Source organism: Anabrus simplex, chromosome 1 (assembly GCF_040414725.1).
Source record: "Anabrus simplex isolate iqAnaSimp1 chromosome 1, ASM4041472v1, whole genome shotgun sequence".
NCBI classification, from domain to species: domain Eukaryota; kingdom Metazoa; phylum Arthropoda; class Insecta; order Orthoptera; family Tettigoniidae; genus Anabrus; species Anabrus simplex.
The window spans coordinates 636,055,398-636,075,944 of NC_090265.1; the positions used below are offsets into that span (position 1 = coordinate 636,055,398).

At 38.1% G+C, this 20,547-nt stretch overlaps 1 protein-coding gene across 1 annotated transcript; it reads right to left on the reverse strand.

Moving 5' to 3' along the window:
- Nucleotides 1–6,360: 6,360 nt before the first annotated feature.
- LOC136871503 (cuticle protein 19) lies at nt 6,361–18,987 on the reverse strand. Its single transcript, XM_067144986.2, has 4 exons — nt 18,902–18,987; nt 12,172–12,300; nt 8,844–9,032; nt 6,361–6,845 (listed from the first exon to the last, which is right to left on the reverse strand). The coding sequence occupies exons 1-4, from the start codon at nt 18,914–18,916 to the stop codon at nt 6,732–6,734; spliced, it is 447 nt and encodes a 148-aa protein (XP_067001087.2). The 5' UTR covers nt 18,917–18,987; the 3' UTR covers nt 6,361–6,731.
- Nucleotides 18,988–20,547: the final 1,560 nt, after the last annotated feature.

Below are 20,547 nucleotides of genomic sequence, written 5' to 3' on the forward strand. Positions count from 1 at the left end.
TTAGGCTAGAAATAAGCACGCTGTTTCAAATTAATTCGCCGGGCTGAGTGGCTCAGACGGTTGAGGCGCTGGCCTTCTGACCCCAACTTGGCAGGTTCGATCCTGGATCATTCCGGTGGTATTTGAAGGTGCTCAAATTTGTCAGCCTCGTGTCGGTAGATTTACTGGCACGTAAAAGAAGTAAAGGCAATATTATTATTATTATTATTATTATTATTATTATTATTATTATTATTATTATTATTATTATTATTATTATTATTATTATTATTGTAATTTATTCTACCCTTCTCACGTATTGCTGCCTTTACAATATCTTGCTACATTTTCCGTCCTTTCAGTATTACAAATATGCGGGTCAATGACTGAGTGGTCAGCGACTTGTCCATCGATCCTTGGGGCTCCAGGTTTGATTTCCGGTCGGTTCGAAGGATTTTAATCTGAAGTGGTTAATGCTCTTAGTTTGGAATGGGTGTTTGCGCTATCCCTCAACATTCCTACAACATATAATTTATACACAACGCATTCCGTCAGAGAACTTTGTAAAAAGAACTCTTGATCTTCAGGAACAACTTCTCTTTCATGATAAACCTATTCAGATTATGATTATGGTGCTATACAGAGCGCTCCAGTAAAAGCGTGCATAAATTAAGCAGTAAAAAGAGGATGTCCTACTGAATGTTTTGAAACAGGGGACACAGTGAGTTCAGTTTTTACATTATTTTCACTTATTTACGTCACAGAAAATCATTAAATTATGTGCTAGGATCTCGACGGAGATGCCATGTTTACACTGAGAATGGTGGCCTTCATTTCGAGCAACTGTTGTAACGTACAGAATAGTGCGCTAACTCAGGCTTGTCAGTGACACGGTACTTTAATAGTAACAACTGTAAGTAATGTAAAAAATAAACGTAAATAATATGTAAATATTTGCTGTAAATAATCCTGAAAATAATAGTGAGAGGCAAGTTTAAGTCCATTTCTCTTTATGCTGACGTCTCACACCCTGCGTCTCTTGTATCAAATTATTCAGCAGAGAATTCCCTTTTCACGTTCACCACGAAAGATTTCTTAGACCTAGAAAACTTAATACCGTCGTATCCTAGAGAACAAAAGTTACCGAGCAAGTGGCTTTGCGGTTTGCGTCGCTCCGCTGTGAGCTTGCATTCGGGAGATAGTGGGTTCGAACCTCACTGCCCGCAGCCCTGAAGATAATTTCCCCTGGTTTCCAGTTTTTACAAAAGGCAAATATTGGGGCTGTACCTTAACTAAGTCCACGGCCGCTTTCTTCCCACTCCTAGCTCTTCCCTATCCCATCGTCGCCATAACATAACGTAAAGGAAATTGTAATTAAAAATAAAAAAGGAACAAGAATTAACCATGTGGGGTTGGGTACGAACAGTGCCTGTTGAAAGTATATTATATTAATGAAATAGTGTTCACATTTCACTGAAATATCATATATATTATTATCCCCTCAAGTAGTGTTGATCAAAGTGCCTTAGTGCCGAAACTGTATCCGTAACACGCGAGAGGTCGTTGCTATTTTCCTTTGGCGGTGAATGCTCGGATAAAAATATTAATATGTACCCTGTGTAACTGCCTTTCGACTAGTACTAACATGATTACCCAGTAACAATATTTTTTCAATGTAAAAAAATTAATGAATTTTATCGCAAAATCTGGTAAAGTTAGGAGAGTTTTTAAAGAGTGCGAGAGGTCGCGCGTGTGCAAATTGCCGCAACGTTTCCATTTGTACATTTCAATGAATGATTTGGTCACAATTCAAGATAAAACTACAGCACCACAGTTCACTGAAAGCCACCATAAACCTCATGAACTTTACTTCAAGAAACTTTCTTGGAGATGCAGTCATGTAAGAATGCACTACGCTAGGGGTCGCATGACGGCAATATGCCGCGGCAGATGCGAGAGTGAAAGAAAACTTCAACTACTCCGGAACGCAGCAGGCAATACACTGACTATAATCAACGTCAGGCGAGAGAGAGGGAGGGGAGGAATGAAACGAGAGACCTAAGCCCTACAGCGGCTAGCAACGAAATTATTAACAAATATTTAAAAGTGCGGCAAATTGCCGCGAGTGCAACCTCTCGCGTGTTAAGAGGAGACTTTTGCCAGTAAAACTGCTCAGACGGTGTCTCTCGTAATCTTAAAAGTCAATAAGAAATTTGACAAACTTGCGCACAATCAACAGGACGTAACTCTTTTATTCTCATAAAACCGATAGGCTATTTGGGAAATAAGTACAATAACCTTGCGGAAGATAAGGATGAATGAGGACAGTTCCTTAAATATGACTTTATTTTTTTAAATGTAGCGAATGGTTCGTCCGGGGGAGGAGCTTGAATTAGAGTGCGATGTTTTTGAGGTAGGTACTATCCACGAAACTTTTAGTGATACTTCGGCTCCATAGTGTTGAATCGGTAGACCTCGGTTCATTTCGGGATTCGTATTGGCAACCTCAGACGCAAAAAATATGAATTGATAATTCATCGCTGTGAGACATCTGGCGGTATAATTTTAACACTTTAAATACTGTTGTTATTTACACAGCAAAGTCAAAATATAGGTTAAGCTTGAACATGAATTAGGAAAATCGAAGTACATCACAGGAACAACCTAGAATTCCTATACGGAAACGACGGTTTAGAAAATTCATATCGATCGATCATACTATCGATTCAATTCAGATTTCATTTCCATTCAGTTGGTAGTATTACTGGAACCGGGATAACTCCCTCCTTACTCCTCAACACCGTAAAACGAAGTGTCACGAAAAGTTTCGCGGATAGTAGTAGCTTCGTTTCCCCGTCGGTTTATACCACCCGCCGTACCATGTTTCAGCGAGTATACATAAGTAATGTGTAAGAATGAATTATTCTAAGTATATCACTGCACTGCAGCTGCATACCTCCCAGACATAAACAAATAAAATATTACATATTAAAAATATGATTGCATTTCCGCTAAGCGGCGCTAGAGTGTGTTTATCACAGCGGGTAGACAACAGCAGGGCGAACACCGACTAGTGGACCGAATATAGCCATCACACGAAACTCACAATACCGACAGGATAAAATAGATTTGAGAGAATCATTTTTGAGTATCACGAATGCCAAAACAATAGGACGAATTCAAAATAGAATGTGTGTAGATCGCTCTAGGTCTAGCAGCTGCTGTGTCGCCGAGGATTGATCGAATGACTAAGATTTGTGCCGAGATTTAGTGCGCTACTGTACATGGTAACAGAGCACACCACGTAAACAAGGATCAGTTCCTGTCATGACCGAGTGCAATCATATTTTAAGCACGGAATAAATTACGGGTGTATTTGATTCGTTTTACATTTCATCACGTATTCGCTAAATAATCAGAATAAATACAACAGGAACTCCAAATTCTTTCAAGATAAATCTAAAATGAAATCTGTCCATACAAAATCAGGCAAGTTATGATGGCAACCTTATTACAGCCATGATCCTTGAAAATGAAAATCCACAGCCTTTTCCCAGTTTCAACCGGGTCAGGAATGGAATGAATGCAGCCCCCATCTAGAGGCGAGGATAGGAACTGTGCTGGCTACCGAAGCCTGTTGCACTACTCTGGAGCAATGATTAATGGCTCACAGAATAAATAATATTGGAGAGTGTTGCTGGAATAAAATATGACAGGGAAAACTGGAGTACCCAGAGAAAATCCTGTTTTGCCTTCACTTTGTCCAGCACCAATCGCACATGGAGTGACCGTGATTTGAACCACGAAACCTAAAACCTGAGCCTCGGAGGCACAATCATGATCCTTGAATGAACTTAATTTGTAACCTGATAGTAAGGTAAGGATATATTCTGTCGAAGGCAGGCCCGAAGCTCTACAGAGGTGTGCCTGAGCCGGAGTTTACGTACGGTAGGGTGGCCACTTCCTTTCCGCTCCTCCATCGCCTTACCCCCCACCAACAGCCCGTGGCAACCCATCCAAATCTTGACCACGCCCAATGTTGCTTAACTTAGGAGATCTCACGGGATCCGGTGTTTCAACACGGCTACGGCCGTTGTCTAACCTGATAGTAACTTCAGAAAATAACTATTTAACGACTGGTGGCCATTGGTAATGACTAAACATTTCTACTTCAGTACTGAAATTTTAGTTAATAATAATGTTATTGGTTTTTACGACCCACTAACTACTTTTACGGTTTTTGGAAACGCCGAGGTGCCTGAAGCTAGACCGCAGGAGTTCTTTCATGTGCCAGTATATCAACCGACACGAGGCTGGCGTATTTCAGCACCTTCAAACACTGTACCACCGGACAGAGCCAGGATCGAACCTGCCAAGTTGGGGTCAGCGAGCGGGCGCCTGAACCGTGTGAGCTCCTCAGCCTGGCTGAAATTGTAGTTTTGTGAAAAAATCTTAAGTAGATTGCTAGGTATAATGGGAGATAAATATTGATCATGTAGAAAAGATAACCATGTCCCATACTGTCTATTAAGGAGCTTGCCTTGCCAAGACGATTGTTGCTCACCAAGGTGACGTGCAATAATTAGAATGTCACGTGATCATCTTGATGACATCCTCAGGCGTATTACTTGGTTTTCGTGACGGGGTCGGCTGGCAGTTATATCAGGCAACTTCTCAAGTGGTCTCACGATTCTGAATGGACCTGATTCAAATATCAGTCCTCAGTTAGAATGCATAGACTGGCCGAGGACCAAATTCAGGTCCTACAGGTAAGAGGCAGACACACTACTCCTATACCTCGGGGCTAAAGAATCATCTTTCTTGACCTTTTAACCTTTTTCTTATTATGCCTAATGTTAGCATTGTTATATCCTCCTTCGACCAGAAGATGATGTTTGGGCATAAATAACACTACTTTCTGGAGTTCTAATAACGTCATTATAACAATCGATAGTGGTATTTTGTTTTTCTGCATCCAGATGTATAATTTGTTCATATAGGTGGTCCTTATGTTTGTGCTATTTCTATTATAACGTCCACTTATATGGGAAAAATGGTAATCATAATTATGTCGAAAGTGTGTTGTTAACCTTTTGATCGGCAGATTCTGGGTCAAACCCCATACTATATGTAGTACAGACTCACAAAACCCCCGTTTTGTGTATTTCATCCGTAAGTAACTCAGACAACGAATGCCGATTGTCTAGAGTTCTAGGACCGCGAGTGCCATACAAAAGGTCTGTGTGTTCATAGCAGTAATTCTATTGTGATATGTTGTATCTCGTTTTTTTATATAATACATACCTTTTACCAGGATTTGGGTAGATTATTGTCTCTACTTTATCATCAGCTAAGTTAACAGATCAAGAAGGGGCAGAGGACTTAAGTATTATTTGATAACACATTATAATAAAATTATTGGAAAACTTAAAATACATTGATATTCGAAGAACCGAGCTCGATAGCTGCAGTCGCTTAAGTGCGGCCAGTATCCAGTAATCGGGAGATCGTGGGTTCGAGCCCCACTGTCGGCAGCCCAGAAGATGGTTTTCCGTGGTTTCCCATTTTCACACCAGGCAAATGCTGGGGCTGTACCTTAATTAAGGCCACGGCCGCTTCCTTCCACTTCCTAGGCCTTTCCTATCCCACCGTCGCCATAAGACATATCTGTGTCGGTGCGACGTAAAGCAAGTAGCAAAAAAAAAAAAGATATTCGAAGATTAAGATATATTTGTCCTCATATGGGCATTGGGCCTTAAAGATATTATGAAGTTATGCCGTAAATAAATTGTTAGGAAAACTGTAGAAGTAACATAGTTGATGTCTCCATTGAAACGTTACTAGAATCCAGAGACAAGCTCGCGAACTAAATTTGAACTAGCTTGTGTAAATTTTCTGTGATGAAATAAACTAAGACTAATAATTCTCAACAGAGATTAATAATAAACGATTCTGAATTACTAATTTATACGAATAAATCTTCAATTATGTAAGTAGTATTCAGTTGCCATCGCTTTGTTTCTTCCACATTCTTTTTTTACTTTGCACCGACACAAATATTTTATGACGATGATGGGATAGGAAAGGGCTAGGAGTGAGAAGGAATTGACAATGACCTTGATTAAGGTACAGTCCCAGTATTTGTCTGGTGTGGAAGTTGGAATCAACGGAAGGTTATCTTCAGGGCTGCCGACAGCGGGATTCGAACCCACTATCTCCCGAACGCAAGCTGACAGTTTCGTGTCCCAAACCGCACGGTCACTGGCCCGGCACCATCGTTATCGAGATGTGTCATTCATATGTATACTTCAAGAATCAAGAGAATTATCTCTCAAGTGTTTTTTTTACCTCTCTGAGATTTGTCAGTAAATCAAATACGAGTATTTGCACTCAGTCAGAATATTTATTTTTTGCGAAACGATACAAAAATATAAATACGAAAATAAAGCAACTTGATATTCTACAAAAGAGCAATAAATTAATACTGTGATAACGTTTCTCAACCATCTGATGTTGGAGACAAATGTACCGCACCATTCCAGAAGATAAAAAGAAAATACGTTTTACTTTCTAGGCTAGGAAACATGATGAAAAAATAATTTGAGAACGGTTCGTCACCAACGTCAGATGATTACGTATTTACTAAATCCATCAACGAAAGTGAGAGATGAAGATATAATAAAGACAAGTCAGTAAACAGCGTGATGACATGATCGTGTGGGTTGAAACGTGGAGAAGTAGTAGTTCGATGTCTAGCCGTGGTGGCCGAGAGCGCCAGCGTGTCCGTAACCTTCATGTCCGTAAGCGACAGGTGCTGCCACGACGGCCTTGGCGATAACTGGCTGAGGATGGACAGCATGACCGGTCTGAAACAGGGAGAAGACGTATGAAACAAGTGGGTGAGGTCAACGTGTCTTTGCATGAAGTACATTTACGGGTTATAAAATTGCATTTTTAAATTTAGTTTTTCATTATGCATTGCAATTTCCTCTTTAACCTGATACAAAGAAAATAATAGTATCTCTACTACAAATGTTTTTAAATGCCAGTGCACATCCTACTGTATTATACGTTTCTCGCTTATTTACCATAATATTAAATTTGATATAGCGTTTATAAAATAATTCAAAAATTATTCAAGACACTTGCGTGATATTTTTGTGTGATGCTGTATGATATTTATATAAACAACATTCTGTTGGCACTTTCTTTGACACGAGTAATTTTTTAAATAATCAGTTATCCAAAAAATTTGAAAAGATATTGCAAATAACGATTAAGAAGGAAATACTTTCAGAATAAATATCTTAGAAATTCTAGGGTGTGTTGTTGATCTAATTATTAAGTATCATTTAGCAAAATAATCATGTAAATATTCTATAAATTGTGGTAAAAATATTTAAAATTTGCAAGAAATTAACTGCGAAATTTGACCAAACAAGTTACAGAGATAATTACTAAGCTTATGAAAATTCTAAACATTATTTAGTAAATGGTAATACAGCACGTAAACTTTTCTTTAACCTTGTAGTTGCTGTGCAAATTTAAATTGAAGTTAATTTGGAATGTGACCGAAATATTAATTGTTTAGAAGTTAAATTTTGATAATCCTAGGCCCACATGCATACACTTCCTTAAAGTATGTTCTTCTGGAAAGACTTTTTAACTGCAATGTCTTAGTTTTCAATTATTATAGTGGCCGTTACTTCCATTTACTGTTAAGTAACGTGACATGTTTTGGGAATAATTTCACCCTGATTTCTGATCTAATTTTGCAGTAAATCTGGTAAATATTTCGTGAAAATATAGACGGTACATATGTTGTGGAAATATATGTTGTAATTATATTTATATATAGAGAGGATCACATTTTAAAAAGTAAAATAATACTTTTATTTCATGCGTTTTAGGAAGAAATTTCTCTTATATTAATAATTATTACGTTATTTCACTGAACGACATTTCGCAAATAAATGTCATGGAGTTTGACAGTTCTTACAAGATTCTTTTCTTTGATAACTATATGTTTCTTCTGTGGAAGAATTTGCACAGAACGTAGTATATTACAAACTTCCTCGGAAGGACCATTTTTCCACTTCCACTTCCGTATAGGCTTCTTGAAAACATCTATTAGGGAATTCTTTGAAATGTACCTTCCTTAAATAATGTAATGGTAAGTGTCCTAGTTCTACAGGTTAATCATCAGTTCTAAATGGCAACAATAACATTTCAGCTTCAAGTTTGGTGTTCAAGCTTATGCAACAAACAATCGTATTCTTTCGTTGATGCTGGATATTTAAATATACAACCAGCGATACTATTCAGTTTGGAATTAAGAAAGATTACCCATAACTTTCAGTATTCTTTAAAAGGTGATACAGAAAAATTCTTTGTTAATATATGTAATCTATGATGCTAAGAAGAATTTAAACTTCTCTACGAGAATTCAAAATTTCTCCACAGTACATAATTAAGACCCGGATGACCTTTTATAATTGTTTCTTTGATTTTGTTTGATTTGTCCCGATAAATTGCCCCTGAAGTATTCTTACCGGATTTAGTACTTTTTTATTAAGTGCTTGTTTGACTCATAGCACTTTATATTTCTTAAATAATTCGAAATAAATAGTTGCGAGTAGGTGATTTTCAAGGCCCTTTATCAACTGACCAAGGCTTGCAGACTAAACGCTGGACGTCATAACAGTTTATAATTTTATGATCCTTTGTTCTTTTGTTTGCAAAATCACCTACCCTTTTCTCCAGTGCTCTTGATATTTACTAAACTCCCAACGTAATTAGCTGATCAAAACTGTTTGATTAGTAATTTGAAATTTTAGTGAAGAGTGAAGTGATGACGGTTTTACCTTCTTGACGACGGCGTTGAATCCATTGTGGTCATCAGCGGTGTACTCTACGATCCTGACAGTACCGTCAGGCTCGGCAAGGCTGTAGGATCCCTTCACTACATCTCCGTCACGGTGCTCCCATTGGTGCTTGTGGTCTCCGGTGTGGGCATCCTGGACACCGTAGTCAAAGGCGTACTTGGGGTAAGCCTGCAAAGAGAACAGAACTGATACTATTATACCAGGTTAGGAGTAAGAAGAACTATAGTGAAGTAATAGGATATCTTGCCTTACAGTATTCATTATTCTCGGATGAAAGAGATTAACATTTAACCGCCCTCTAGACAATTTGCATGATGCGTTAAATGATTATACTAGAACAGAGGAGACACGAAAGAGAGAGGCATTCAGCTCTTTGGTGCTCTGTTGAGACATGTACTGGACAAGAATTCGATTACAATGAATGAACTTAATGACATCCACAAAACACTCAATCATCCATGCCAGAAAGTAGGATTGCCAGAATACTGCATTGACCATACACAGGGCGGCCAAAATCCGATATATGGGCCAGCTAAAACAATTATTTAAATTTCTTTACTTATTTCATTTAGGAGGATATTTCTCCGAGTGTAGAGACATGAAAATACAAATAGTGACATACCATAATAAGCCTTGATCTTAAAGATTTTCGTTCTTATGCCATTGTGACTGGACAACGCAGGAGGAACATGCTAGAACCAGCATAAATTATAGAGAGATATTACTGCCAAAAATGAGAATGAATTTGATTTCTTGTATTATAACAATGATTATTCGTCTTTTCGTTTGCCGGAATCGACGTTATTGTTTGAGATAATATGGAGGCGAAGTCATTATCCTCCACGTATAACAAAGAAACTGTATACGTGTGTATGTTTACAGAGAAGTGTGAAGTAAATATATGCTTGGTTTGAATTCCTTTGAAGCCAAGTGTACAGGGTGTAAGAGAGAATTTTCCAATATTGATGAGCGAGCGACGTGAAATAACTTTAAGCTATTAGAATTGTCTTATTTTAAAGTGTCTCTCAGGGAAATTTTGGCAAATTCATTACACAAGGGGAGAGTAAGGTCACACTTCTCCTTTATTTCCCTCTTAAATATCTGGCATCCGTTCCTGAAACTCAGTGAATTGTTGGCATTCAAAAATAGTTTTATAGGATAGTTTACCTTAGGGTAATATTTTAGTTCATATTTCCATTAACATGGTGGTGGAATTAAACATTGTAGACAAAGGTAACAGTGTGAACCAAATAAATGGTGTGATTGAGAAAGAGTTATTATTATTAGGAGTTATTTGATACTTTTCTCAAATAGAATACTAATTCCATTATGTACGCCAAACATTTACCATATAAACCTGGATATTTTATCTGAGCAAATATTAAGAGAAATGTAAGACACTGAGCGTAAGTTTTATGATTACACTTAACTCCTCCTCCTCCTCCTCCTCATTCATAGGAGTTATTAAGAAGATCGATGCGTCCAGTAGTATATATGAAAGACAAAATATCTCATCAATTTAATCTATTTATTTCTGGTTTTGCTGAAGTTACCTTGGCTCATTTTGTTTTTTGTTTTGATTTTTGGTAAAAATTCAACCCTAGACTTTACGGAGATTGAAACTCTGCCATCTGAGAGAAAAACTAACAGCTGAGGTATTAGTTTGATCGCGTGCTATATAATGTAAATTTGTTACATTCCTTGAGCTCTTCTGTGGACCATATTATTATAAATTTAAATGGACAGCGAGTTATAAGCGATGTTGTACTGAAAAACAAATTTTATCCTCGGTAGGAACATATCGGTTCATTCTTAAGTTTAAAAATTAACTCTTCTTTTGTTACCACTGGTAAGAACACGCAAGCCTTTCAGTTGACATGAATTTCGAAGACTTGCATTTGGCCACTTTAGCCTATATTATTATTATTATTATTATTATTATTATTATTATTATTATTATTATTTGTATCATGAGTCAAATTTAATGAGAGACCGATTTTTTCTTCTTCCAGATCTCATATTTCAAAAATACTATGGATACCGCAGTAAAATTCTTCGACGTACTGTTATGCCTCATCTGCTGGTAAGTAATTCTATGTAGTACTATGTTCAACAGAATTATACCAACCAGTGTCAGTTGTATTGAACAAGTCCACGCGTTATGCGTTTGCCAATCTTATAACTGTTTACTACCTATGTTATTAGAATGGATAAAGTTCTACTGTCTCTTGTACGAGTTGACCACCTTATGAATTCTAACGATACCCAGGAGCTTCTCTAAATATACAGATGGAAGAGCGTTACAAGAAGAAAGTTCATATATATATTCCAATGGAACGCACCGTGTTAGATAACAATAGTTATAAAGTGGTGAACCTGATTCATGTCATTCTCAAATTAAAATCCTCAAAATACATTCAGTAAGATGGGTATATAAACTAATTCTGAAGATTGATTTAATTTCTGTATTACTTTAAATGTCAAATTCACGTGGTTTTCTCATAAGAGCTTGTACCTTTGCAGACAAGCTCCCACCGAGTAAAGTAATGCTTAGGATGTGTAGGCTATTTAAAGCTGTTTCGCTTCCAAGCTCCAATACATCTCTACCCCGCAGCTTAGTCTTCTAGGAGAATTTTTGGAATTTTCAATTTTTCTAGCTATTTTGTACGTATCACACCTAGAAGTGTTCCATCAATTTATGTTTATTTTCATTTTTATATCTATCGTTATAAATCACTATATTTTGACTTCAATTTTTTCAGTATAAATTTAATTTCTTGGTTTTTCCCTCTCTGAGTTTGATGTCAAAATTTAATCTTATATTTAAGCTAAGATCTTTGTAAGTGTGAAACATCATTTAGGAAGGAGGCGTTTCCTAACAACTGAGAGAAATGCTCACACTTATGTACTTGCTGCTTTGCTTCTAAGGCCCAGTATCCCAATTTACTCTGCAGTGTCTTCGTTTTTTCCAGTTTCTTAGAGATTGCGGGAATATCTGGTTTTGTAGTACTAAGTTTTACAATTCTGGGCTGTTAACAAGTTCCTCACCAATTCATGTTTATTTTCATTATTTCGCCTACCTTCATAGATCTATACACAACGATATCAATTATTAGTATAGATTACCGTGGTTTCCCATTTTCGCACCAGGCAAATGATGGGGCTGTACTTTAATTAAGGGCACGGTCGCTTCCTTCCCACTCTTAGCCCTTTCCTCTCTCATCGTTGCCACAATACCTATCTGTGTCGGGGCGACGTAAAACATATTTTAAATAAAGATATTTCTACATATCAGCAGAATACTTACGTAGTAGTCAACGGCAACGGGAGCAGCGACGTGGGCAACGGGTGCAGCAGCTACATGGGCTACCGGTGCGTGTGGGGCAGCGAGGTATCCAGCATGAGCGCAGGCGACCAGGACGGCGGCGAATACTACCTGCAACACAAGCAACACCAGCGATATAGTTAACCCTGATACACAGTCATGTCGCAGACATTATTCTTAATATTCAGTTATTTATCAGATCACCTGTCATTTTACCAAATATCTATTCTAAAATATGACTGATTATTTTTCAAACGTATCAAAATGCCTGATTCCAGATAGTCATATTGTAAATAATGATAAAATATGATTTTTAACTGAAGGAAAGATACAGCATATGTCCGACTGAGTAGATAAATGGTAGATATAGCATGTGTCCGACTCAGTAGATGATGGTAGATGTAGCATATGTCCGACTCAGTAGATGAATGGTAGATGTAGCATATGTCCGACTCAGTAGATGAATGTCCGATTCAGTAGATGAATGGTAGACATAACGTATTTCCGACTCAGTAGATGAATGGTAGACATAACGTATTTCCGACTCAGTAGATGAATGGTAGATATAGCATATATCCGACTCAGTAGATGAATGGTAGATGTAGCATATGTCCGACTCAGTAGATGAATGGTAGATATAGCATGTGTCCGACTCAGTAGATGATGGTAGATGTAGCATATGTCCGACTCAGTAGATGAATGGTAGATGTAGCATATGTCCGACTCAGTAGATGAATGGTAGACATAACGTATTTCCGACTCAGTAGATGAATGGTAGATATAGCATATGTCCGACTCAGTAGATGAATGGTAGATGTAGCATATGTCCGACTCAGTAGGTGAATGGTAGATATAGCATATGTCCGACTCAGTAGATGAATGGTAAATGTAGCATATGTCCGACTCAGTAGATGAATGGTAGATATAGCATATGTCCGACTCAGTAGATGTAGCATATGTCCGACTCAGTAGATGAATGGTAGATATAGCATATGTCCGACTCAGTAGATGTATGTCCGATTCAGTAGATGAATGGTAGACATAACGTATTTCCGACTCAGTAGATGAATGGTAGATATAGCATATGTCCGTCTCAGTAGATGGATGGTAGATATAGCATATATCCGACTCAGTAGACGAATTGTAGGTATAGCAATGTCCGACTCAGTAGATGAGTGGTAGATATAGGATATATCCGACTCAGTAGATGAATGGTCCTGCTATGTATTTCGGTTCAAAGGGCCCTCCCGGTTCGATCCTCCCCTGGGATAGGGATTTTAGCCACGTTTGCTTAAGTCCTCTGGTTAATTTCGTCATGCTAATCCATAATCACTAGCAAATTTAGCAAATATAATATAAAATGACTCATCTCATTAATAAGTATAAAACATACAAATAGAGGCTGGCTGCAATTGTTGAACAAAACGGGAAACCAACATTTTAAAAGCTGAAAATCTCGAAGCAGGCGACATATTTACGAAATCATGTATAGTTCCTTGTGGGACAAACTATAGAATTTAATGAAATATATTATAACATTACATATGCCGGAAAGGAAACGGTAAATACTCCCTTGGAAGTCCTTTCAAGTGTTTGTACATTTTACAATCATTGTTAGTTTTTATTGCGTCTTGCGTTTTTATGAGCAATGTCGCAAGAGTAATAGCAGCAGAGAGGTAATAAAACGGAGTGAAAATTACACTGACTTGTTCACGTATCTGAACACGTCTGCTGTATGTGAAAACGTTACGCGTATGAACATCTGATTCACGTACGTAGGAAGTGGTACATGATAGGGAACTTCGTGCGTATGGAGGACATCTACTGAGCCATGACGTTACCATTCAATTCTGACTTTCTCATAGCATATGCTGTTGTACTGTGTAGCTTTGTTATATCCTGCAAGTGAAAATATCACGTGAATGCAATATGTGAACTCGTAAAAAACAGTGAACTGTGACGGGATACAGACAAGGAAGTAACTGAAAACCTCCTGTGTACCGCAAAGACAACGAGCGCCCTTTGCTTTTTTTTTACAGATTTCTTGGTCTGTGGATTCAAATTGACTGGAATAACTAATGGGTAGGTTTGAGTGAAGGCGATTTGAATCTGAAAGGTGAATGGACTCAAATTCCACAGTCGGTGGCAGTGGTAGTGGTGATTATTGCTTTACGGGCGAATAAAACTCGACATTATTATCTGGTCGTATACTAATAAAAGTAGAACATGAAAGATATCCGTAACGAGCGAGTTGACCGTGAGGTTAGGGGCGCACAGCCGTGAGCTTGCATTCGGGCGACAGTTGGTTTGACCCCCACTGACAGCAGCCCTGAAGATGGTTTTCCGTGGTTTCCCATTTTTACACCAGGCTATACTTTAATTTAGGCCACGGTCGCTTCCTTCGCACTCTTAGCCCTTTCCTATCTCATCATCGCCATAAGACCTATCTGTGCTGGTGCCACTTCAGCAAAAAGAAACGAAATCCGATCTTTCGAAGAATGAAGGTGTTTACATACGTCTACTAAAAGCGTGAATTTGAAGGATGTCTTAGACCTCGCATTTTAATAGCGCTGAAGTAGGAGGAGAACAATAGTTGACTAAAGGAAGTCGGTTATGAAAGTTGATAACTGAGAGAGTGACACTCATGGTCACCACCCAACGTTGCTAAGTCCAAATCCCCTGCAAGGAGATTCAACCATCATCCACTCTATAAATACGTGTGTGTGATTTAATCCAGGGAAATTTAAGACATGCCCCGATAAACGGGTTAACCCATTCATTTTTCAAATGGAGGAAAGTTGAGTTTTCTGAGTAAAGCTGGAAAAAATATAAGTTAACGTATTACATACTTTTTAATAAGTCCGAAACCAGACAATAAAAATAGTAAAAAATAAAATGAGCATTATACATCTTCCAACAATCGCAATGTGCTAATTTCCACATTTACCGGGCGAGTTGGCCGTGTCCGTAGAGGCGCGCGGCTGTGAGCTTGCATCCGGGAGATAGTAGGTTCGAATCCCACTATCGGCAGCCCTGAAGATGGTTTCCCGTGGTTTCCCATTTTCACACCAGGCAAATGCTGGGGCTGTACCTTAATTAAGGCCACGGCCGCTTCTTTCCAACTCCTAGGCCTTTCCTATCCCACCGTCGCCGTAAGACCTATCTGTGTCGGTGCGACGTAAAGCCCCTAGCAAAAAAAAAATATCCACATTTCTTTAACAACCGCCATTGGTTCTGTTTAGCCGACCCCGTGGTGTAGGGGTAGCGTGCCTGCCTCATACCAGGACGCTCTGGATTCTATTCCCGGCCATGTCAGGGATCTGGATCTGGATCTGAGGGCTTATTTGAGGTCCACTAATCCTACGTGATTAGAATTGAGGAGCTATCCGATGGTAAAATAGCGGCCCCGGTCTAGAATGCCAAGAATAACGACCGAGAGGATTCGTCGTGCTGACCACACGACGCCTCGTAATCTGCAGGCCTTCGGGCTGAGCAGCGCTCGCTTGGTAGCTCAAGGCCCTTCAGGATTGTAGTGCCATGGGGTTAGTTAGTTTTTAGTTTTTATAGTTTCTGTTAATGTTTATGTTCTCAGTATCGAGTGCCAATGTAAACACTGCTCACGCACCGCAATATTGATATGGTTAACTACTTATTAGATTTTAAATATTAGTAGATTATAAGCATATTATCCTTGTAAGATATCATGTTATATAAAACTACAATATATATGTATTATGTAATATTACAAGTGTCACTCATGAATATACTTTCCCATTTAGAACATTTTACTGTGTTAATTACCATGCTTATGCATTACTTCCGCTACTGTCACTAGAAGACACGTGTATTGCAGCAGTGGTTTAGCCCATTCTGGACATTACACATGGAGTATCCAGCAACACAAGAAATTTCACCCTTTGTATTTAAATTAATATGATCACTGAAGGACAGTCCAACATCAAGAAAGGTACATCTCGTATCCGACAACAAATAGCAGAACTTAACTCAAATATTTTAATTTAAGGCATGTCCGGAAAAACGGGTTAACCCTCAAAATTAGTTTCACAGGATAAGGAGCTTGTTCAAAATGCTCAGGATCTCCATCTGTCGTGCGAAACTCATATACACAAAATTATGATAAATACGTGTGGATATGCTCACATAATTAGGATAAATAAGTATGGATGATTATTAAAAACGTCATGATAATAACGGTTTCGATTGCAGTCATGTTAAGATAACTCATAAAATTTAGTTTCCCGCACTGTACCATTTAAGTATTTCACGGAATTCGTATAGCCTCTTGAAACTCGTTCTGTATTTGGAAATGCTCTCTCTGAACTGAAGTTACAGACTGCTTTAGAAAAGTTAAAGGATACGCAAAATTGTTAGTGGATGGGACACCACTCCCTGCTGATGACCGAGCAACTGATCAACTTCGTTACACGTGAATGATTCAAAAGTAATTTCTTCGTATGCCTTTAAAACTACAATAATGTGAATGCCTCTTACTCTTAGCAAAAGCTTCTGAATCTATCTGCTAAATGTACTACTCCAAGTGTAGTAGATCAAATATGTCAAAACTTGTAACTTTGCAAAGGAAGTATTGTAGGTGAAGTCTTCATTCTAAGAAGATTGGAAAACCACATTCACTGGTATATCCACTTGCTGTGAAGTCGTTTGTAGGCATGCATGAAACAATGAACACAAGTGTTAAGTGTGGGTGAGTACAGCTCCCAAGTTTGTTGACATACAGCTAATTGATTTAATAAAACGTATCACATCTGCAAGCGAAATACATGTCATAATCTGGGAAGCAGATACATGTATAGTTGCTTTTGTCTAACAGTCCAATGTAAAATTTATAAAACAAGCAAATAAACCACGGAAAATAAATGAAAATTTTGTATAAAACTCCTTTTAAACCGCTCACATAATGCTTACATGGGAATGTATTGGTTCACGAAACACATATGGTTCTTGACCTTCTCACAATCTACAAGAGATGTCACTGTGGAAGGTCAGTATTCATTCGTCCGACACTCTTTACTATTGTAAACCTTAATGCGAGTTTGTGGTGGACAGCAAGCTCGGTCCACTTGGAAACTCGTTCTGGCATATTCAGTGCCAACAAAATCAGAGTATAAACAAGTATTTCATGATCAATATCAAGAAAAGTTTTTCTTCGTTCCCATGGGAGATGATGAAAATGATTTGAAAATGTTTTGTAAATTCTATGCACGTCCAAACTGAAAATGTGAGACTTGATTGGCAGATGCAAAATCATACTTTTTTAAACATCAATGTTACAGTAAAGTTGATGTATTGAAACACTGTTCAGTTGCTAAGTATTTCAAATGATTTCCTGCTAAAGTTTTGCATATGCTTGCTTTTGCTCAGTTGTGTGAGGAACCTTGTTCACAAATAAAACATGCCAGGTCAAAATAAAATTTCCGTTGGACTGACGAACATCTGTTGGCGCAATTGAAAACAGTTTTAACTAATATAAACTTAGATTTCGGTGAAATAATCGCAAACAGGAAAGCAATGTACTTAAAAGTAAAATCTTGTAAATTATTACTTCTTTACTGTATTCTAAAGTGAACATAAACTGTAATTACTATTTGTCTTGGAATCAGCACCGGCCTCCGCACTCCCTGTCCGTTTACGCCTCTATCAACCGGTTGGTTCCGAACTACTGTACATGGTGCTTGCTTTGCGGGTAGCTTACCATGTGGCTCGGAGTTGACTTAATGTAAACCTCATTTGAATATATTTGTAGCAAGAGAGATAGCTTCGACGTTTTTTTCACTAATACCCACGATTAGTCATATTTTACGTGGCATATCGCTGTGCAGATTGTGAAGATTTTTTTATGTGTGAACGATGTGTTATTTGAATTCTAGCCTTGAAAATTCTGAAGTACTATACAGAGGGACATGTATACTGATTTTTGCCTCTCCGTCACTCTTGACTATTGCTTAGATAGTTCATAATGTGATATTCTGTGATGCCCTATTAATTTAGGTATATAGGCATGTAAATCCTTTATACATTGGATACGAAAGACAAAGATTAGTGTTTGTGAGAATCTTCTCAAAGAGAAATATTTCACCTCGGGTATAGCGGTAACGAGTTTGTCTTACACCCAGATGTCCCAGGTTCAATTCCCGGCTCGCCAACAGGTATTCATACTGGAGTGAGTGATTTTCTGGGCTGTCGATGGTAGAGTTCAAACCTACCATCTCTTGATTGCAAGTTACCGAGCTCTATAGCTGCAGTTGCTTAAGTGCGGCCAATATCCAGTATTCGGGAGATAGTGGGTTCAAACTCCACTGTCGGCAGCCCTGAAGATGTTTTTCCGTGGTTTCCCATTTTTACACCAGGCAAATGCTAAGGCTGTACCTTAACCAAGGCCATGGCCGCTTCCTTCTCACTCCTAGCCCTTTCCTGTCCCTTTGTCGCCAAAATACCTATCTGTGACGGTGCGAGGTAAAGAACAACTTGTAAAAAAGAAGCTTGTTGATTGCAAGTTAACAACTACATGGGCCATACCGTGCCGCCAGCTCATTCTGTGATCCAAATATGTATTTTTAAATAAAAAATCAACGAAAAGTCATTTTTAAGCGGGAACTTTTTAGGTATCTCTTAATGTGCAACATTTTTCGCTACAAAGCCGAAACGTACTGTTGAAGAATGACACATGACTTACGGTAAAGGACTGCATGTTGTTGACAGAGCTGTTGCTACTGCTGCTGTAGGAGGCTGAGATGTGACTGACAATGCACCGGACGTCTGCACGTTATATACACACTGGCACTGGCCTAGGGAAAGTAACATGACAATTCATTGCTCCTATTTCTTTTTTTACTGTAGACACTTAAATTTTTCTTGGTGATTTAGATTTAAAATGGTTCAAGACAACGGTAGAGGGAGGGAGGAAGTTGGTTAGTATTGCTTTTACTCCATAACATTGTTACGTAAGGCCAAGGCGGCCCGTTCCCTCCTTCCACTCTCGAATAACCGTGAAGCCAATGGCAAGGCTGCCCAGTAGGAGAGGGACAGCGTGGAATAGATAAGAGAAATTGGAAACTGAACAGATTTTGTAATGAGAACGTTAGAATTCCTCAGGTTTCATTATGCGTGACTAATAAAAGTTATGTAAAATATTAATTAAACAAATTCGACGCGTGGTTCCTATTTTTTCAATGTCGCAATGTCAGCATTGTTATGGTTAGGTTTGTTTACTTAATACACCCGGACCGTAAATCTTTCCACAAAGAACTGGAGTAGCACCTTTATGGAATTCAAATGAGCTCGTCTTCCTGCAAGGAAGAGAGAGAGAGAGTTGAACAGTGTGTGGATGCTTTAAGGAGTTATGTCACTTGCTTACTATCAGCCATCCTTGGTCCGGTAAAGTGTTCTTTCTGTTAAGGGTTTCTGCATTGTATGCCTGAGATTTGAGGTTGATTTTAATTTTCTGGCCCACAGCTACCGTGTGCTAACATTTTGATTTGACGCCACATCAGCTGTTTACGTACCAGTTCTTAAGTTTCATTTATAAATTAATTAATTTTTAATTTATTTCCTTATTTGGAAGTCCACATGCATTGGGGACAATACAGTACCGCCTAAACACAGCAATTCTTCTATGAGACATGTCGAAATAAATATAAATTGAAAATTAATAATACGGATACGAACGTGATGGGAAAAATGTAAAATAGGCACAAGATTTTCCATATTATATAAATGAAATAAAAGTAGGACTGAACTAAACCAACAATTAAATAAAAACAACAGTAAGTTTGTGAATGCATTTGGGGTTACGTCACTTGCGAGAGAGTTTTGACGTTCCGTTGTATTATTTATTTATTTATTTATTTATTTATTTATTTATTTATTTATTTATTTATTTATTTATCTGTCTCTTTGAAAGTCCACAGGCATTAGTCCCAGTACAGTGCTTCCTCAACACATCAGTACTTGTAAAAAACATGTAAAATTTAATATAAGTTAATAACAAAGGAGAAGAATAAAAATGTGATAGAAATAAAACAATTCAATGATGATCTAAAACAGATACAATATTTTACATAAGGCCCAAGTATAAATGAAATAAAACAAACAATTCGTAAATGAAAACAACATTAATACGCTTCTTCTTCTTCTCCTTCTTGTGTTGCGATCTGCTGACAGTCGGAATAGCGCTTCGGTGCTAGAAATTCCGGTTCGCTTTTCGATGATTCCTATCTATGATGGTCTCATTCCTCCAACACCTTTTCAACCCTCAATTTTGCCTCTTAATAGCCTCTCTAAGATCTGGTAGTTGTCATTCCTTCGTAAGTGGTCTACGTA

What these genes read in the sequence shown, in the direction of transcription:
- LOC136871503 (XM_067144986.2), bottom strand. An exon ending in CCGTTGCCGTTGACTACTAC is followed by an intron (nt 9,033 to 12,171) that starts GTAAGTATTCTG and finishes TTCTCTTTGCAG; the next exon opens with GCTTACCCCAAGTACGCCTT. An exon ending in TCAACGCCGTCGTCAAGAAG is followed by an intron (nt 6,846 to 8,843) that starts GTAAAACCGTCA and finishes TCCCTGTTTCAG; the next exon opens with ACCGGTCATGCTGTCCATCC.